This window comes from Oncorhynchus clarkii, chromosome 6 (assembly GCF_045791955.1).
Source record: "Oncorhynchus clarkii lewisi isolate Uvic-CL-2024 chromosome 6, UVic_Ocla_1.0, whole genome shotgun sequence".
Taxonomy (NCBI): Eukaryota; Metazoa; Chordata; class Actinopteri; order Salmoniformes; family Salmonidae; genus Oncorhynchus; species Oncorhynchus clarkii.
The window spans coordinates 36,060,918-36,077,739 of NC_092152.1; the positions used below are offsets into that span (position 1 = coordinate 36,060,918).

Genomic DNA, 16,822 nt, shown 5'->3' on the forward strand with positions numbered 1-16,822 from the left:
TCAACAGTTGTATAACTGGAACCTAGAATCTAAATGAGTCTTCCTTGGTCAGGGTAGTTGAGAAGCCGTCCGGCATACTTGTTGTCAAACTACCAGAGAAAACAGAAGTAATGTTTGTCTACTGGGTGTAAATGGTGTCTCTAATAATATCCCAGTGAGTCAATGAGCAGCATGGGATCTCATGTGTTACAGGGCTGCGCTGCCTACACTGCTATAAACTTCAAACAGACGTTCACATAGACATTTTGCTTCATAAAGCCCCAGTCTCCTGGGATGACCTAGACCGGACATTCTCGTCAGACTACAGGAAAAGGCCAGAGAAATCAAAGACTCCTCGCAGCAGTGAGATATTCCTCCATCCCAAGTAAGAGGAAAGAGCAAGCCGTTCATTACATGAACTAATTCCCCTGGCGCGTGCTCCGTCCTTGTCTTCCCTCTTCCCTCCGCTCAGACTTCTCGCCGTACCTTTGTCTGTGACCTCTGCCGCGACTTCTTCAATCTCTAATAGCTTCCTACTTCTCCTGTAGACTTTGAACAAACAACAGAAGTGGCGTGGGCCGGCTTCCGTCCGTTCTCTGATAAATCAAATGCTGCTTCATTGCTGCAGATGTGTGCTGAATGGGGGAGCGACCCACAAGCTAGGGGGGGGGGGGGGGTCGTAAATCGCCTCATAATGGATCATTTAGGAAGTCAATAAATGGAGAGACGAGAGGACCCCACAACAGGGCCGGACGCACAATGGAACCCTGCCTCAGTCAGTTATCACCTAGCGTGTCTACCATGGCCTTGGAGGTCAAGGGTCAGATGGCCATTGTGATTTTGAATATTTTCTTTCAGTTCAGTCGAGTATTTAGCTTAGCCTAGGCCTCTGCTATTACAGCACAGGTTGTAATATACCTTGATGTATTGAATGGTGGGTTGGATTACTGGGTGATGACGTGAGACGAACTGACCATGAATGTTTATAAAATAGAAATGAATAGGAATATGATGGTAAGAAAATAGTTTTCTGCTTGAGAGCGGTTAAAATGCCATGCTTTGCAGGCAGAGTCATCTTTGTTTGTTGTCTGCACACTAATATGAATGCATCACGGTTGTTTCTCTCTCTCTCTCTAGTGGTGTTTTTTATATTCAGCATAAAATGTCCGTCAGCGTTGGCAAATGGAACAAACTGTAGTTCCTTCGCTCGCTTTGGGAAAATGTGAAACACTTGCTCTGCTCTCTCTGCATAACTTTTAGGGAAACGACTCCTGTAGGTCTACCTCGGCTTGTTTTTAATATCTGTCCACAGATATGCCAAGCTGCCGGGGTGCGGCAGGGTGATGTACACAAAGGTGAAACAATCTGAGCACAGCTCTGATAGGCTTGTCACAACAGATGGGCCAGATGCAGATGAGTGTCAAATGATGCCTCTGGTTGCATTATCATTCATTCTCCTGAGTCTGTCCTCATATGGCAAGCATGTGGCATCCTATCTTCTTTGGAGCTGAAGACATATGTGTGCATAGCTAGGCTGTACAGAAATACCAAAGATTTCACTCAAGTCTTATTTTTCTGTCTGATTGGAGTATGTTTTTCCACAGGCCTGAGACATGCCCACTCAACTTTTTAAAGCATTAGGTTAGTAGTGGGGAAACACAGGAATTAATGTCAGTATTTAGGCCTACCTGAGCTGAATGTGCAGCAAAAATGAACAATCATGGCCTTATGTCTAAAATGTAGCCTATGTATCACAGATCATTGTGAAGCATTTATTATGGTGAATATAAACGCAACATGTAAAGTGTTGGTCCCATGTTTCATTAAGTGGAAAGAAAAAAAAATCCCCAAAATTGTCCATATGCACAAATAGCTAATTTCTCTCAAATTTGGTGCACCCATTTGTTTTACATCCCTGTTAGTGAGCGTTTTTCCTTTGCCAAGAAAATCCATCCACCTGACAGATGTGGCATATCAAGAAGCTGATAAAACATGCTCATTACACAGGTGCACCTTGTGCTGGGGACAATAAAAAGCCACTCGCTCTAAAATATGTGGTTTTGTCACACAATAATGCCACAGATGTCTTGAGAAAGTGTGGCACGCTGACTGCAGGAATGTCCATCATAGCTGTTGCCCTAGAATTTAATGTTAATTTCTCTACCATAAGCCGCCTCCAACGTCGTTTAAGATAATTTGGCATTATGTCCAACCGGCCTCACAACCGCAGACCATGTCTATGGCGTCGTGTGGGCGAGCAGTTTGCTATGGACAATAAACACAATTGCATTTTATCAATGTAAATTTAGGCCCATTGTTGTGTCATTCTTCTGCTGCCATTATCTCGCGTTTCAGCATGATAATGCGCGGCCCCGTGTCTCAAGGATCTGTACACAATTCCTGGAAGCTGAAAATGTCCCAGTTCTTCCATGGCCTGCATACTCAGCAGACATGTCACCCATTGAGCATATTTGGGATGCTCTGGATCGACGTGTACAACCGCAAGTTCCAGTTCCAGGAGATGTGAAGAAGATGTGTCACGCTGCATGAGGCAAATAGTGGTCACACCAGATACTGACTGATTTTCTGATCCACGCCTCTACTTTTTTTTTTTTTAAGGTATCTGTTATCAACATATTCCCAGTCATGTTAAATCCATAGATTAGGGCCTAATTTATGTATTTTAATTGACTGATTTCCTGATATGAGCTGTAACTCAGTAAAATCTTTGAAATTGTTGCATGTTGGTTTATATTTTTGTTCAAAAATAGTTTTAGTTGTAGTAGTTTAACTTTTTTTTGCTGTTGCAAGGAGCAGCATCCAGCCCCTAAAATGAACTGCTGTTTTAGATGTATTTTTAATTCCACTTGTCCCACGGTTTGAGAGCAGGTATAGGCTACTTTATCTAGGGTGGTATGTTTACAGGGCATTTTATATGACAAAAGTATGCATAGAAATTTAATTAATAGCAATGGAGTGTATTATCAATTCTATTTAAGAGTTATGCTACTTTTGAGCCGTAATGTAGGCTGTAGCATACCCCCTAATACAATCTGTCATGCGTAAATGTTCAGTTTGGATTTAGTTGACGGTGATAAGTTTATGGGACTCAGAACTCTCAAATATATGTTTTCACTCTAATGATATAGGCTACTGCGCATCGTCCGTCATATAAATATTCACCTTGCTCTGAGATTATTTTGTTGTGTCCAAGCGGTAATTATCTGTCAGTTATGTCCTGTCCTCACCTGGCGGCCCTCAGCGAGCGGACAGTCGGAGAGTGGCGCAGGTTCGGGACCACTGGCCCAACATCAAGGCGAAGCACTGCAAGGATAAACACAGCTGGGTCTACCTAACGGAAAAGTCCTCGACCAAACGGAAGAGGCCTGGGTCTCGGTGTCCTCGCCTTCCTGGTGGGTCACTTCTCATTACGCCCAGCCGAAGTTTAGCTCACGCTAAGGGAGCCTCAATTCTCCAGACTGACGCTTCCTGTCCAGGTCACACAGGAACCAGGAATAATGTGAATGTGAAGGAAAATGTGTTTACGTATTTAGCAACTACAAAATGGTTAGTAACTCTGCAATAGCATTATTGTTTCGAAATTAGCGTAAGACGTTATAATATTGTAGAACCAGTCCATATCGAATCAGTGCATGATGGTAGGCCTATAAATGCAAACTTTCGTGAATACTTTCTTTGCTTCAAAATGTATCATATAATCACACCTTTATCCTGGATTTTATGCAAATATAAATGTTACAATTGTTTATACATTAGGCTTGCATTATTTTAGTTATTGAATAACTATTGTGTAAATGTGCCAATTTTGTAGGAATGTAGTGTCAGGAATAACTTTCAATCGAAACAAGTATTGTTTTTCCAAGGCTAATTTGATCATCAAATTTATCGGGGTGTGTTTCAATTTCAATCTTCATTTTGTTCCAACTTGGAAATATGTAGCCTAGTCTTAACCTACAATAAAATGATTGTCTTTTGAAAAACGACTTCCCTCAAACGAGAGCAGCTCTTATTCCATGATATTCCTGAATTCCACGCGTTCAGGTCTCTGTTGGTGTTAGTACCCTGAACAGAATGTATACGATCAATTAGTTGACGGTCAAATGAGTGGACAAATGATTTACGCTTCGATTCCTTCACAAGTCATTTAACAGGCAGAGGTCAACCTGCGCACGGGCGTCCTTTTCACCTACCTTGGACCCTTCGGCATCTGCAATGCGCTTGAAGAGAAGATGCATACTTGAAATGAATCATGACGTCTCCTATTGTCATGATTGTCCCAGATCCCCGAACAGCATGTTATTTTAGCAATAATTATTCTTGACAACAAAGCATCCTTTATATGACCGATTTCTAATAGAGACAGCACTGCACGGAATATGAATGTGTGTTTTTGGCTAGTGATCCTTTTTAAGCAAAAAATATGGGTTTTTGTATAAAGACTGTGGCATTTCATGTGAGGAATAGATCCTTTAAATGTCCAACGCAGCCGTTTTTAATATCGATATCAAATCATTTCTGGATGACAATTAAGTAGATTTACTGTGATTTTTTTTGTTTCAATTTAAATGATTTGCTTCAGAGCAATTTCTCAAGCAAGAAATTCTGCTTTGACTGTCTGGGAGTGGTCACGTGTTTGACTGCACCGGGCCTTTAGGAGGAAATGTTTAATGTTTTTTTATTGTCTGTGTAGAAGAGACAAAGTGGGTATTTTTCTGGGAAGTCAGATGTTTGGCTGTATGACCTGTTGTTCATGGGTAAAGCTATTCCCGCTCCTGATATTGTAGATGATTCTAAGTTAAAGTTGAATGTTGATAATACGTTTGAATCCATACTGCACTATTTTGTTTTCTCAATCATTTAATGTAGCAATTGCACAATTTGATTTATATCGTGGTCTGACCTATTGATATCTGGTTGCAAAAATATTTTGTGTCATAGCCTACACTTTTTGTTTAATTTGCCAACAATATTATGAAATATATATTTTTGTAAATCAAAAAATTGCATCTAGGCCTACACATGCTTATTACATTTAAAGATTTTTTAAAAAGTGTTTTTTGTTTCCGAACAAGAAATAAGAAATGTTTGATTTAATACATTTGGGTTGGATAGAATTCCTGATTGAGTATCACATTTTGTTGCTGGGTTGCTCAATGGCATACCTAGTTGATTTTACTGTTTTTTGCCTTTATTTTCAGACACACACACACACACACACACTTGCACACACAATCCAAACACACACTTGCCCACGCACGCAACCCACATATATACATGTGCACACAGAACACATACTTGTGCGTGCCTACACACACACACACACACACACACACAATTAAGGGGCTTGGCCTTTCCATGTGTATGTTTACCTTGTGGAAGTATGGTCCTATTACTGTGCAACTATGAGTGTGTATGTGTAGCGGGATTCCTCTTCTATGCAACACACCATTTGAATAATTCTGTAGACCCAGGTGTGGATGTTGACCTTTTGAACTGTAGCATATCGGTCGGTGTTCAACCTAATGTTTAGACAGGTTCCAAGTCCCCTCTCTCTCACACATACACTGAACACCATAATCCAACTGGGTAAATCCAGTTTGAGGAAACATAATAATGCAATCAATGAGGCAAGGTCTTTCCTGGCCCCGTGATAGCGCACAGGCAGGGAGGACTCGTGCTTTATGAATTAAAAGTTAAGAATGTGATGTTTATTTTACAGTTACAGAACAGTCATGCTGCTGCTTTATTTACTTAGAATTGCTGCAAGTCAGTGCCATGGTACAAGCTTCTCAGGGCTGCATCTCAGGATGGTTAAAAAATCAAATCCATTTTTTTTTCTCGAACAAAAACAAAACATTTCAAAGGCATTTTAACACCTATCTGATGAGCTCAACATGCAAATATCTTGTATATTTATGGAAGCTTGATTGACTATATAACATATGGCTTTTTTGAAAGCAAAAATAAAACAAAGTGCATCCAACACAAAAAAATAATAATTTCCAGTCCGTGATAATGCATCATCTATGTTTTAAGAGAGGGCTCACTGTCTGCTTCGCTCTACCACACAGGAAAAAGGTACCCTCATATAGAGCTATTGCTGTCAACGTTCAGAGGTCAAGACAGACCCCTGCTTGGGCTCAGAAGGCAGTCTGTACTTCCTGCCAAGATGCGTTTCCCTAAAATAAATACGGAAGTTTTTGTCTCTCTGAGGGGTGGAGGGTATCCAGCAACAGGAGCGCACCGCGCAATCTCCCGACTCACTTGACATTGCATCAGCCATGAAGACAGAGTTGTGTTGTCCCTCCCCTCCTGTGTGTTTGCTTTTCCACAGCGCTAGCTAGCTAGTAGCGGTGGCCCAGGTGTGTCGGCCATGGGCAGCGGCTGCTAGCTACAGCTAAACATTCATTATCTTGGCCCGTAGTCATAGTTAGATGGGGCGCTGGTGGCAGAGTACATGTTAGCTGTGGCTGGGTTCATGTGGTGGTGGTACGTGTGTCCTCTGATGCCGGGTAAAGGGTACGGCGATGGCCGGGTCTTAGCCCCAAGGTAGTGTTCGTAGGATGTGGGGTACTTGTAAGGGTGGTGATGCAGGGTGTCTGGGGCCAGCGGGTGGCCGTCCGGGGTACGCAAGTCGTGGGGAGGGCTGGGCCGGCCGCTGGTGAGGGGGACGGCGTGGAGGCCTCCTGGGATGGGGAGAGCGGGGCTGAGGACGCGTGACATCAGCTGATGGGCGGGGTCGGCGTGCATCGGCGTACCACTGGGGTCCCGGTCGTAGTCCCGCCTACTGTCCTCTAACGTCAACAACAAACAATAGCAGACAGTCAGAGATCGGCAAAACCTTTATTTAACTAGGCAAGTCAGTTAAGAACAAATTCATATTTACAATGAGGGCCTACCCCGGCCAAACGTTAACCCAGACGACAATGGGCCAATTGTGCACCGCCCTATGGGATTCCCAAATATGGCCGGTTGTGATACAGCCTGGAATCGAACCAGGGTCTGTAGTGATGCCTCTAGCACTCAGATACAGTGCCTTAGACCTCTGCGCCACTAACACATTAGCCAAGTAAAGAGCAAGCACACCAAAGCATCCTGATCTGTGGTAATACAATGCATTTCTATCATTCTGCAATCTACATTGTGAAAGTTACATTTACTGTAGGTGATATCTGTTCTATATTTTTCATGGATATGAACTTATGAAAGCAAACCTTTAATCGTATTTCAGTTATAGTATTGCTAAATTAAGATGAAATGTGTACATTTGTTCTAAAAGATAATTCCTGGATTAATTTGGTCTCTCGGTGAAGTAATGAACTTGTTAATTATATTCCTCATCTGAGAAAGGGAGGGCTACAGACCTTTTTCTGAGCTGTTCTGCTGTGGGGGAGACGACATTGGGTTCCTTGTTCTTGCAAAGGCACTCATAATTGGCAGAGAGCCTGGCCTGTGATTCCTGGGCCTGGAGCAGAGAGAGTGAATTCAGTTACACTGTCAAATATTTTGTGTGTCAAAAACACCAATAGCTTTATTATGTATTAAGATAGAGGATGCACATTAACAGGGCCACAACACACAAATAATTAAATGGGATTTATTTATGTATGACATTGGCTGTAAATAGACTAGCACATTTCATATTGACTGGGTCCATTAAAACAAGTTGATGCAGTTTTGTGAAAACTCATCAAATTGTTACTGATAAATTGAGTAGACCTAAATGGAGTTAAACGTTTTCTCACCAGTCCTCCGGATCACAGTCCCTGAAGCCCTTTGCAAAAGGATTACTGGCGATTTTCAGCTGCGTGATCTACAACCAAAAGGACAAAGTCAGGTAAACCTCCATGTCAAAGTGGAAAGTCCAACCCAGAACAACACGCATTACGTGCGGCCTTTGGGTTTAGGTAATGATTAGGGATAAATACATAACATTCGAACGTGTAATATTCACGAAATATAATGTAGTCTAAGCCTACTCAACACGAAAAAAAATTGAGCGGAACGTGTATTTGCCTATGGCGTGATATAGGCTTAACTAGTGAGGGTCAAAGCGTTTACTGTTACGTTGCCATAAAGAACGATGCTATAGCCGCTCCCCTTTTCCCTTGTATAGAAACATGCCTATTATAATCAACATATTAAAAGGTAGGTAAGGAATCTTTTAACATAGTCTACAAATATAAAACGTATTTTTGTAATAATGGCTAGGCCTATGCCTACAGAATTACAGTTTAGTCATAAGAAGTGTTTTATTGTGGCCTTGACACTGAATAAAAATGTCAGCTGAACATGTCATTTTTAATAATTGACGAGGCTAATAGTTTTGTACATCCGCGAATGAAGTTATATGGTCATGAATTTCCGGAATGAGTTGAACAACAAAATGAATGCCCCTTAGTTTGCGTAGAAGACCAGTTGGATACGAAGAGGTCAAACAGATAGAACACATAGCAGGAAAGACGGAAGAAAAACGAGAAACTGGACAGCTGTGCAGGGGCATCAGTGACACAGATAATTTTCAGTCGCAAAAATATCACGTAAAGGAATTATGTTCAGCAATTTGATACAATAAAATATTTTGTGAAAAGTTAACGGGGATCAAACTGAAATGGGAGGGATCAAAAGAAGAGGGAAGAATCAGATGTTTCGTAAAATAAATAAGGCTTTTTTTTCACGGTCAGAAAAGCGTGTTTTGGCCTATAGCCTATTTCTTAAATGTGTTTGTCATGTCTTTAATTTAAAACTTGTCAGCATAATCCATAATCTATTTCACTGAGGTATAAATACTATTCTTAGTCATTTTTTTATGTAGCCTACATTGTTTTATGAAATAAAGCCATGTTTTCTTGCAACGAATGCTGTTAGGTTGTGCCTTGTTCGAAATATGGAAGGGTCAAATAATGCATATATGAATAAAATATATATATTTGCGATCCTTGCGTCAGTTATAGGCTATTCGTTTACCAATATAATTATTTGTCCTGCAAATTATTAGGTTAATTACTAATCTAATACAAGTTTATAACCTAACAGATCCCTATTCGTTTTACTTCATTATTATAGAAATATAGGGAAACAGGCTGACCCCACGATTATCCTGTTGTTTAAGGCCTGCTGATTTATATTTGGCCTCATTCATTTATACTTTTTAAATTGTCCCATGTTGTAAAAACACTGCCTGTTCACGAAATACAGTGTAAAACTAACAACAATAACAACCATCTATTATCGTGTTATAAGATGTTACAATGTGTGTTATTATATCTGCATAGCACATAGAGGGCGATATCTTACCCTGTGGTTTTGGTATGCTGTTACCGCCGTGAACCGTGTTTCCTCAAAAACAAAGGTCTTGTAATTCTCCTCCGCATACTTCTCGCTGTCTTTGCGTGGGTCCACATAGACGACGTGGAACCTTGGCTGGTATCTGTGCATTGAGTTTAGAATGATCTGCAGGGGGAGAGAGAGGAATAGGTTAGGCCTATTTTACTCAACTCAATGGACATTTGTCGATTGTGATGTCTCTAAATAGTGTTTTCGAAACTCCATGTTGGCTCGTCAACGCAAAGGTCAGTTAATTAATGACTGAGCATAATTCTAATGGAAGTCGATAGATTTTCCGCACTATAGGCCTACCATTTTACGCACAGCCAAATGTATCAAATTACGCATGGATTAAAATGATGTACAATCAAAAAGATGAACTAGACCTATACAATTACCCAGAGCTATCCAACACAAATGGGTAAACTGGAAAACTGTTGTTGTGTAGTTTAGGAAACGTGAAAAAAATCTGCAGTGGAAACTATTTGGCGCACAGACATACACATGTGCAGGTATAGTTATTTTGAATCATGCTCTCTTTAAAGTCATTTGAAAGCAGATACAATCAGTTCAAATGAATACTTTCAAATAGTATGATTTCATGTGACATGTGGCCTATAGGATATGGGCTATAACGTCTTACTCATAGATACACATTTTATTTAGTAAACCAAGGTCTTCGCAGCAATATACTTACATGTCCATTGTCATCCAGTAAATTGTTAGTGAGTTTTAGTTTATCGAATGAGACTATCTGCTTCATCCACTGTGCGCCCTTGGCTGGAGAGTCCGGGTGGTAGTGAACTCTCCCCGGAGTAGCAGGGTCAGCTTTACCCGCCACCAGCCACGAGGAGCTGTGGAAAGCATACCTATGAAAGGAAGAAGAAACACGAGCAACATTTTCACCGAGTTTACAGGGGGTCTCAATGGATTGTAATTCCTACGTTCTGTTTTCCAATTAAATGCATTGTCTCGGGCCTACTGTGAGTTGGATGCACGTCCACTGGAACTATAGGCCATTGCCCTACACCACTGCAGCTAATGTTCACTGGCACAAAATATTTCCCAAGAAAAGTGTAGATTTGTATCTTGTTCATTTGGTAAATAAAACGTACCTGTATCTTTTGTCGTCGACTGGTAAGAAATCCATTAGCAGCATGTAGTCTGCCATAGGATCCATTCCAAATATTTTCACTTGAAACGTAGGAAACATTCGCCTGACAGAGAAAACACATGGATATATTCAAATCAGTTTTCTTTTCCTTGGCTCTATCATTGTGTGGGCTGATCTGCAAGTGTTTGTCAATGGGGTGTACTTGCGATTTTGAGAAATTCCCATCAGGATATGAGCAATATGTTGTGATATGCTTTTTGATAACATATTGGGTTTTTACAACAGTCGAAAATATTATTTCACCCGCAGCCACAACCGTATTGTTATGGTTTTTGGGTTTTGTTGTTGCAGTAGGCCTACATGATGTTATGACGCCTTCCTATTCAACAAAAAAGCAGGCCCGGGATTTTAGGCCTATACTGTGTATGACGCGATTTAATGGGTGGATAAACGACGTGCTACATTTTTGGTTAACCCAAATGACGCTTAGCTTTATATAACACTGCACATCCACTTGCATTTCTCTTCTACCCTTTGATGGATTCCAGTCATTTATAAGCACGAGGGGCTGTTCTTTTCCCCCGTCTCTTTAATAAATATGCCTACTTTCTCTTTCTCCTGCTCACACTCGCATGAGGGGTGTATCATACCGTAACACGTTTTATTATGTGTGGAGTAAATCGCCAAACCAGTGAAAGTGATCCTAAAATCACCGCTCAATTAACGTCAGTGTCTGTTCAAGGCTGCAGTTGTGGATAGGTGAGGTTAAAGTAGCTTTTAAAGTACCCTCCCTCGGATCCTGTGTTGCTTAGTATCTCGGGAATGACAGATGTTTTTCTGCTGTCACCCTATAGGTAAACTGAGCCGGCGTAAATGCCGTCTCTTATGGAGCTCAAATCCATAAAACACAACTGTACATTTTGAATTTAAAAAACGCAGTTATTAAAACTTAACTGATAGATATGGCATGTGGACCTAGTCATACAGCGAATTAATCAATATGTTTTTTTGACTGATATTACAATTCCATCAAATATTGTGTTACTCTGTTGCCTATGAGAAAGCATAGAAATCAAGTTATATTAGAGCAAGAAATGGGTTATAGGCCTGTCATTTTACTATTATGTGGAATGTTTACAGAAGGAAGTTATTTTTATGCGAACATCGGCCTATTTCAAAACTTTCCCTAGCTTTTGAAAAGCGCTAAATGCTGCATTTCAGGAGGGTATCAAGAGTAAACCGTAACCGTAAAATAACTATAGCACCAAAGGAACCTCGTTATTCATTGCCCGAATAAAGTCGAATTCTGGACCGTTTTCTATCTGTTTGAAAAATCTAATGTAGCATCCCCTAATTCACTGTAGTGAGACTCAGCGGACTAATGTTTATGTTTGAGTGCCGTTTTTTTTTTTTGGTTAACGTATATACCCAAGGCCTACTGTGACCCTAATGGTCTTATAACGATCTGTGACATTGGCGCGTAAATCGGGGTTTAGGGTTCCTGAAATAAATGCCTTAGGTATGGTGTTATGACTCAGAATAGGAAAGCTCAAGTTCACATTTTGTGCGGTGGGCTTATGTCAAGGAACGCACGACCCATTTAGGGGGAAACAGAAGGGCATTTACACGTACAATTCTTCTCTAAAATGCATGCGTAAACTGTTGGATAAATATCGTAATATTATTCAGTCGGAAATATTGAGCTTTCTCTGCGCAAGCATGTAGGCCGTTTTGAATGTATTTGTGGGGAAATAGCATAGTCTTAATTGTATCTACTACTACAAATAAAAATGCTTAATTTAAGAGAATGCTTAACATACTAATAGGCTAATATGCATATTTGATTCCGTTCCAATCTGTCTAGAAATTTTATCAGGGCTCTGTCTGTCTATTGGCTGGAGTTAATTATATCATAACACTACAGAATATTCCTTAAATAGTTTATTAGTGAATCATTTGTCTATGTATTATAGTAAAATGTGACGAGCTATTAAAAAAGCATGATCTGAAAGATGTTTTCAGTAGATCCAAAGCCTGTATCTTGCTGCGTAATTTCCATTGCAGCATCACACCAACATCAATTTGTAATTGACTAATCAGACCGACTTTAAATATCTCCCAACATATCTCATGATTTGCGTTGTATGTGCGAGCTCTCAGGGGATACATTTGAAATGGGCAACTAAATATTTGTTCATGTATAACATAAGCTCATATCTGGAGGCCCAGTGCACCCTAACCCAGTGAAGCCTGCATGTATCATGATGTAAATTCCACTCACCTTCCAGCCTTGGTAACGATCATCTCTGTTCCCAGCTGATTAAATTCATCCCATAAAGCTTTCATCTCCAACTGAACGTTAATGTTGGCCACCTTAGGGTTCTTTTTCACCAGAGACTTGCTGTTCGGCGTGGAGCTGGAGGACGACGAGGAACAGTTGGAAGTCCCGGTGTCGCTGTGCTGGGCCTGGGCCGGGTTCGACCCCGAGTAGTTGTAGCCGTGTTGAGCGGCCGGGCAGGGCTCAAAGTGGGTTTCATGTTGGCTGTAGGGGTCCCCGGGGGACGGGGAGAGATGGTAACTTCCTGACGTGTTGAGGCTGCTTAGGCTGCTAGTAGTGAAGGCTGCAACATCGCAAAAATGGGACAGCTGCGTCAGCCACGGACTGGATATTGCTGAAATCATTCCAAAAGCTGGATTTTACTATATGCGTTGCACTTGTGGATAGAAATAAAACAATAACCCTGAAAAGCAGTTGTAGGCTCGCGTTATTTATTTCAACGTCAAACACCCTTTATAAATGTTCGAGTAGTTCTACAATAGTGTGTCTTGGTGTTTTCTGCGTTCATTAATCATCGCTGTTGCATCCGATGCTGTAATAAACCACAACCTACATCCTAAAATGTCTGTTACAGTTACAGAATTCGATCGCAGCATTTCTCGCAAAACGTCCAAATAGTGAAAAAAAAGTTGATTCAGAACTTTGTTTTTTCGGCGACCCTAATTATAATTCCCAATCCTGATCAGAAATTGTTTTGTAGAACTACAACCCTGTACACACGCAAGTTGTTTTTTCGAGGGATTGTGTTCAAAAGTATTCCAGGCGGCCTCTGCTCTGCTGCCCTACTGCAGTATGATACACTGCAATCCAGACGTCTTCTCTCTTATCTAGGGCCTCCCCTTCACGATAAAAGCAGGTCTTATTTCTATTTAGATAAGGAACTGCAGGTAAAGTCCCTTTCCCCGCCTGCCTTGGGACGAGACTGATTGACAGTGAAGTGCGCCCCTTTTTAATGGGCTTTCCGGCACCCATTTACTTTTGGATAAGGGAATCGCCCACATCGACTTCCCGTAACAATAGACGGGATAGCTGGCACAGTGGAGGGTAAACGTTTTTACAAGGTAAACAAACACTTATTTGCATGCACAAACAAACACATAAGGTTATTTCGAGGTGAATTGCATGTTACATTGTTTTGCCAAATGGAACTGGGATAAGGGACACATGCCAATGTGTTGGATATAGGCCTATCAACTGTTTTTACCATTAATACGAACTGGTGCCCCATGTAGGCTACCCCGGCCACTAACTTCGCGTTCCCTATTTTCAAAATGTGTTATCGTGCTCTTTTCTTCTCTGAAAGTAGTATTTACGAACTCACTGTGACTTGAAATGCAACTGAAATCCCTATTTTGACAAGATATGTCAGTTCTATGAATATAGGCTACATGTAGCCTATGATTACTGGGTGTTTTATAAGTTGTGATTCGTTTATTAGTTATAACTTCTTATCGTCATATGCATCATAATTCTCCCCGAACTTTCCTATTGCCTACTGGATGTGACTTTTCGGGAATATCTTCATAGAAGCCTACTTTTAAAAAAAAAAAACATTCTACTCCAGTGTCAACATTGCTTAAGTTATGCATTTCATATCTACACTAACGCAAACATGGTTGCTCAATTTGAGGATATTACGGGAACAAGATCACATCTACATGCAACAAGAACCTGAGATGATCAACAAACAAACTTAACGCAGGCAAATATTTAACGGTTATTGTTAAGACCGCGCTCGTACCTTCCATTTCCCTGGTGACAGTGCTGTAGTGCATTTTCAATGAACTGTAACAGTCGTGCTGGTGTTGCTTGTCCAGGCCAATGCCGTGTTTGTCAAATGTTGCGTTTCCTGCTTGCTCTGCAGCTGAAATCAGAGAGGCTATACTGAAAGCATTTGCCTTTGGAGAGAGGGGACCGCTGTCGTCCATAGGCGAGAAATGAAGTCGAGAAAAGCCGTCTCTCCTCTGCTTCCTTTATGCTCTATTCCAGAAAGCAGGAGACAAGACACAATGCGCAGGAACATACGCTACAATAGTTATAGTTTTACATTTCGCCTCTAACATTCGTTGGTAGCCTATTCAGGGACCTTTCGGTGAAGTAGGCTATGAGTAACTCCGCTGGTTTCAAAGCAAAGTATTCCCACGGAATCTTTTTGAAGATTTGAACAACTTTAAAAACTTTTCCCTTGCACGAATTCAATTCATATGCCCAAACACATCCACTTTTATTAAAACATATTTCATCCGCAGAGAGCTGTTCCCTTCTTCCCCCATTCGGTGGCTGGGTGATGTCATAAGAGTTCGCTAGTCTGCCTTGAGGAGAAGCTACCGCAGAGAGAGAGAATGTCAAAAGTGAGAGCTCCACGCCTCCCATGCAAGACTCGAAAAAAAGTGTGCACGCTTTGACTGGAACTTTTATTTGAATAAGACCTTGTCAATCAATGTGCCAAATGTTTTATTCATTTTACAACAACAAAAATGTAACGTCATTGTGGATGTCAGACTTCAAAGTACTGCGATTGTACAGTGAATTAATTATATGTTTAGATTCTTTGGTCGTGCAAGGATAGCGCGCGTAATTTCCAAATAGTCTACTTTGGACATGTGGGCGTTGTTGTCCCTTCCTGTCTAATGAACTAGCCTATGCATTGTCGTGTTGTCATCCCTACTTTTATAGAGGTAGGAATAGTGTATTCATTTAGGGTTATAGTCAATGAATTCACTCCCACACACTCACTCACTCATTAATTGTACGCATTGCCTAGTTGGTGCAATGTCTGGCCCAAACCGAAAGGCCTACATGATCTCACCACCAGACAATTTTAAGCAATATGGATAATATCATTATGATGTGTCCACTAAATGCATTTTTTTTTACATCTCGCAACGTTTACAGATTTTCTCAAACGTATGATAATGTAGTTTGTAACTGGCCATGGTGGACTGTAAACAAAGTTCAGCGCAAGTGTTAATAAAGTCACTAGGGGCTTGGGCTGCTGTCCTGGGAGCCTGTCTGTAACGCAAGGAGAGCTGCCATCATGCGCGATCCTAGGCACTTGACCATTATCTTGCGTTTACAGTAGGCCTATCGGGTTATCAGCTTATCAAGCTTCATAATTAATTCATAGTAACAAAAGTTATGTTTTGTTGAGCTTCTACGATAGCAACTGGGGTTTAGTCTAATTTACACTTGGGCGATTGAATAACTTGCGGCCCGCAGCGGGCTACTAATGGGATAACCTAGTTAGCCGCACCGCTGTTGTCTTTGCGGATCAGCCCTATTTGTTTTGGATGTTTGTCTTGGTGCTATCGAGCATAAATAAACTACTGTGGTGAACTGTTGTTTTTAAGTGTAGAATTATACGGAACTATTTGGATCGTTAATATATTTAGCCAACATAATTAACTAATGCAAATAACCCTGGAAAGGGACACATGTATTTAACAGCCAGCAATCCCTGATTTATTTTTCTATTTGTTTAATTACGACAGTATCTAAACATATAGGCCCTACACTTAAGATGTATGTTGTTATACAGTAGCAGGCAGCTTAAAATGCATAACCATTTGATAGCCTAATAGACCTAAACCATTTCTAGATAGGATATAATACACTGATGTGTTTTTATTGTTGTATTCCTATATAGTCTATAGGCCTATCTGTTTACTATGCTATATTGATATTTCAAGAAAATGCAAGACTAACAACGTATCAAGTAGTCCACCTCAATACAACGCTGCCATTTCCTTATTTTTATCAGATGATGCCATTGATACCAACTCACTTCATCATTGCCAAGTCGGAAGCCTCCTTTGTAAATACCCAGGTGATAACAGACAAAATACAGAACCTGATAAAATAGGAAGACTGTTTAGGAATTCGATTGAAGACCTTGGCGCACTGGTGGGAGGAGAATGAAAACAGTGGACTTATTCATGCGTTTTGCATGAATACTTAAGACAAGTTAATAGATACATTTCCGAATTATTGAGAGAAATGGTTTATAATATTAAAACATATATTTTCATTAGGCTACCAGGACA

General features: G+C 40.7%; 1 protein-coding gene across 1 annotated transcript; it reads right to left on the bottom strand.

The window, feature by feature from the left end:
• Positions 1–5,717: 5,717 nt before the first annotated feature.
• Positions 5,718–15,037, bottom strand: LOC139412049 (T-box transcription factor 1). Its single transcript, XM_071158838.1, has 8 exons — positions 14,521–15,037; positions 12,723–13,113; positions 10,443–10,544; positions 10,025–10,196; positions 9,298–9,453; positions 7,746–7,813; positions 7,365–7,465; positions 5,718–6,794 (listed from the first exon to the last, which is right to left on the bottom strand). Exons 1-8 carry the CDS (start codon positions 14,705–14,707, stop codon positions 6,409–6,411), a joined length of 1,563 nt encoding a protein of 520 aa, XP_071014939.1. The 5' UTR covers positions 14,708–15,037; the 3' UTR covers positions 5,718–6,408.
• Positions 15,038–16,822: the final 1,785 nt, after the last annotated feature.

Excerpts from the sequence above, each read along its gene's own strand:
- LOC139412049 (XM_071158838.1), bottom strand. The coding sequence starts at position 14,707 with ATGGACGACAGCGGTCCCCTCTCTCCAAAGGCAAATGCTTTCAGTATA. Across the intron at positions 13,114-14,520 it reads TGTCACCAGGGAAATGGAAG|CAATATCCAGTCCGTGGCTG; the intron begins GTACGAGCGCGG and ends GAATGATTTCAG. Across the intron at positions 10,197-10,442 it reads GTCGACGACAAAAGATACAG|GTATGCTTTCCACAGCTCCT; the intron begins GTACGTTTTATT and ends TTCCTTTCATAG.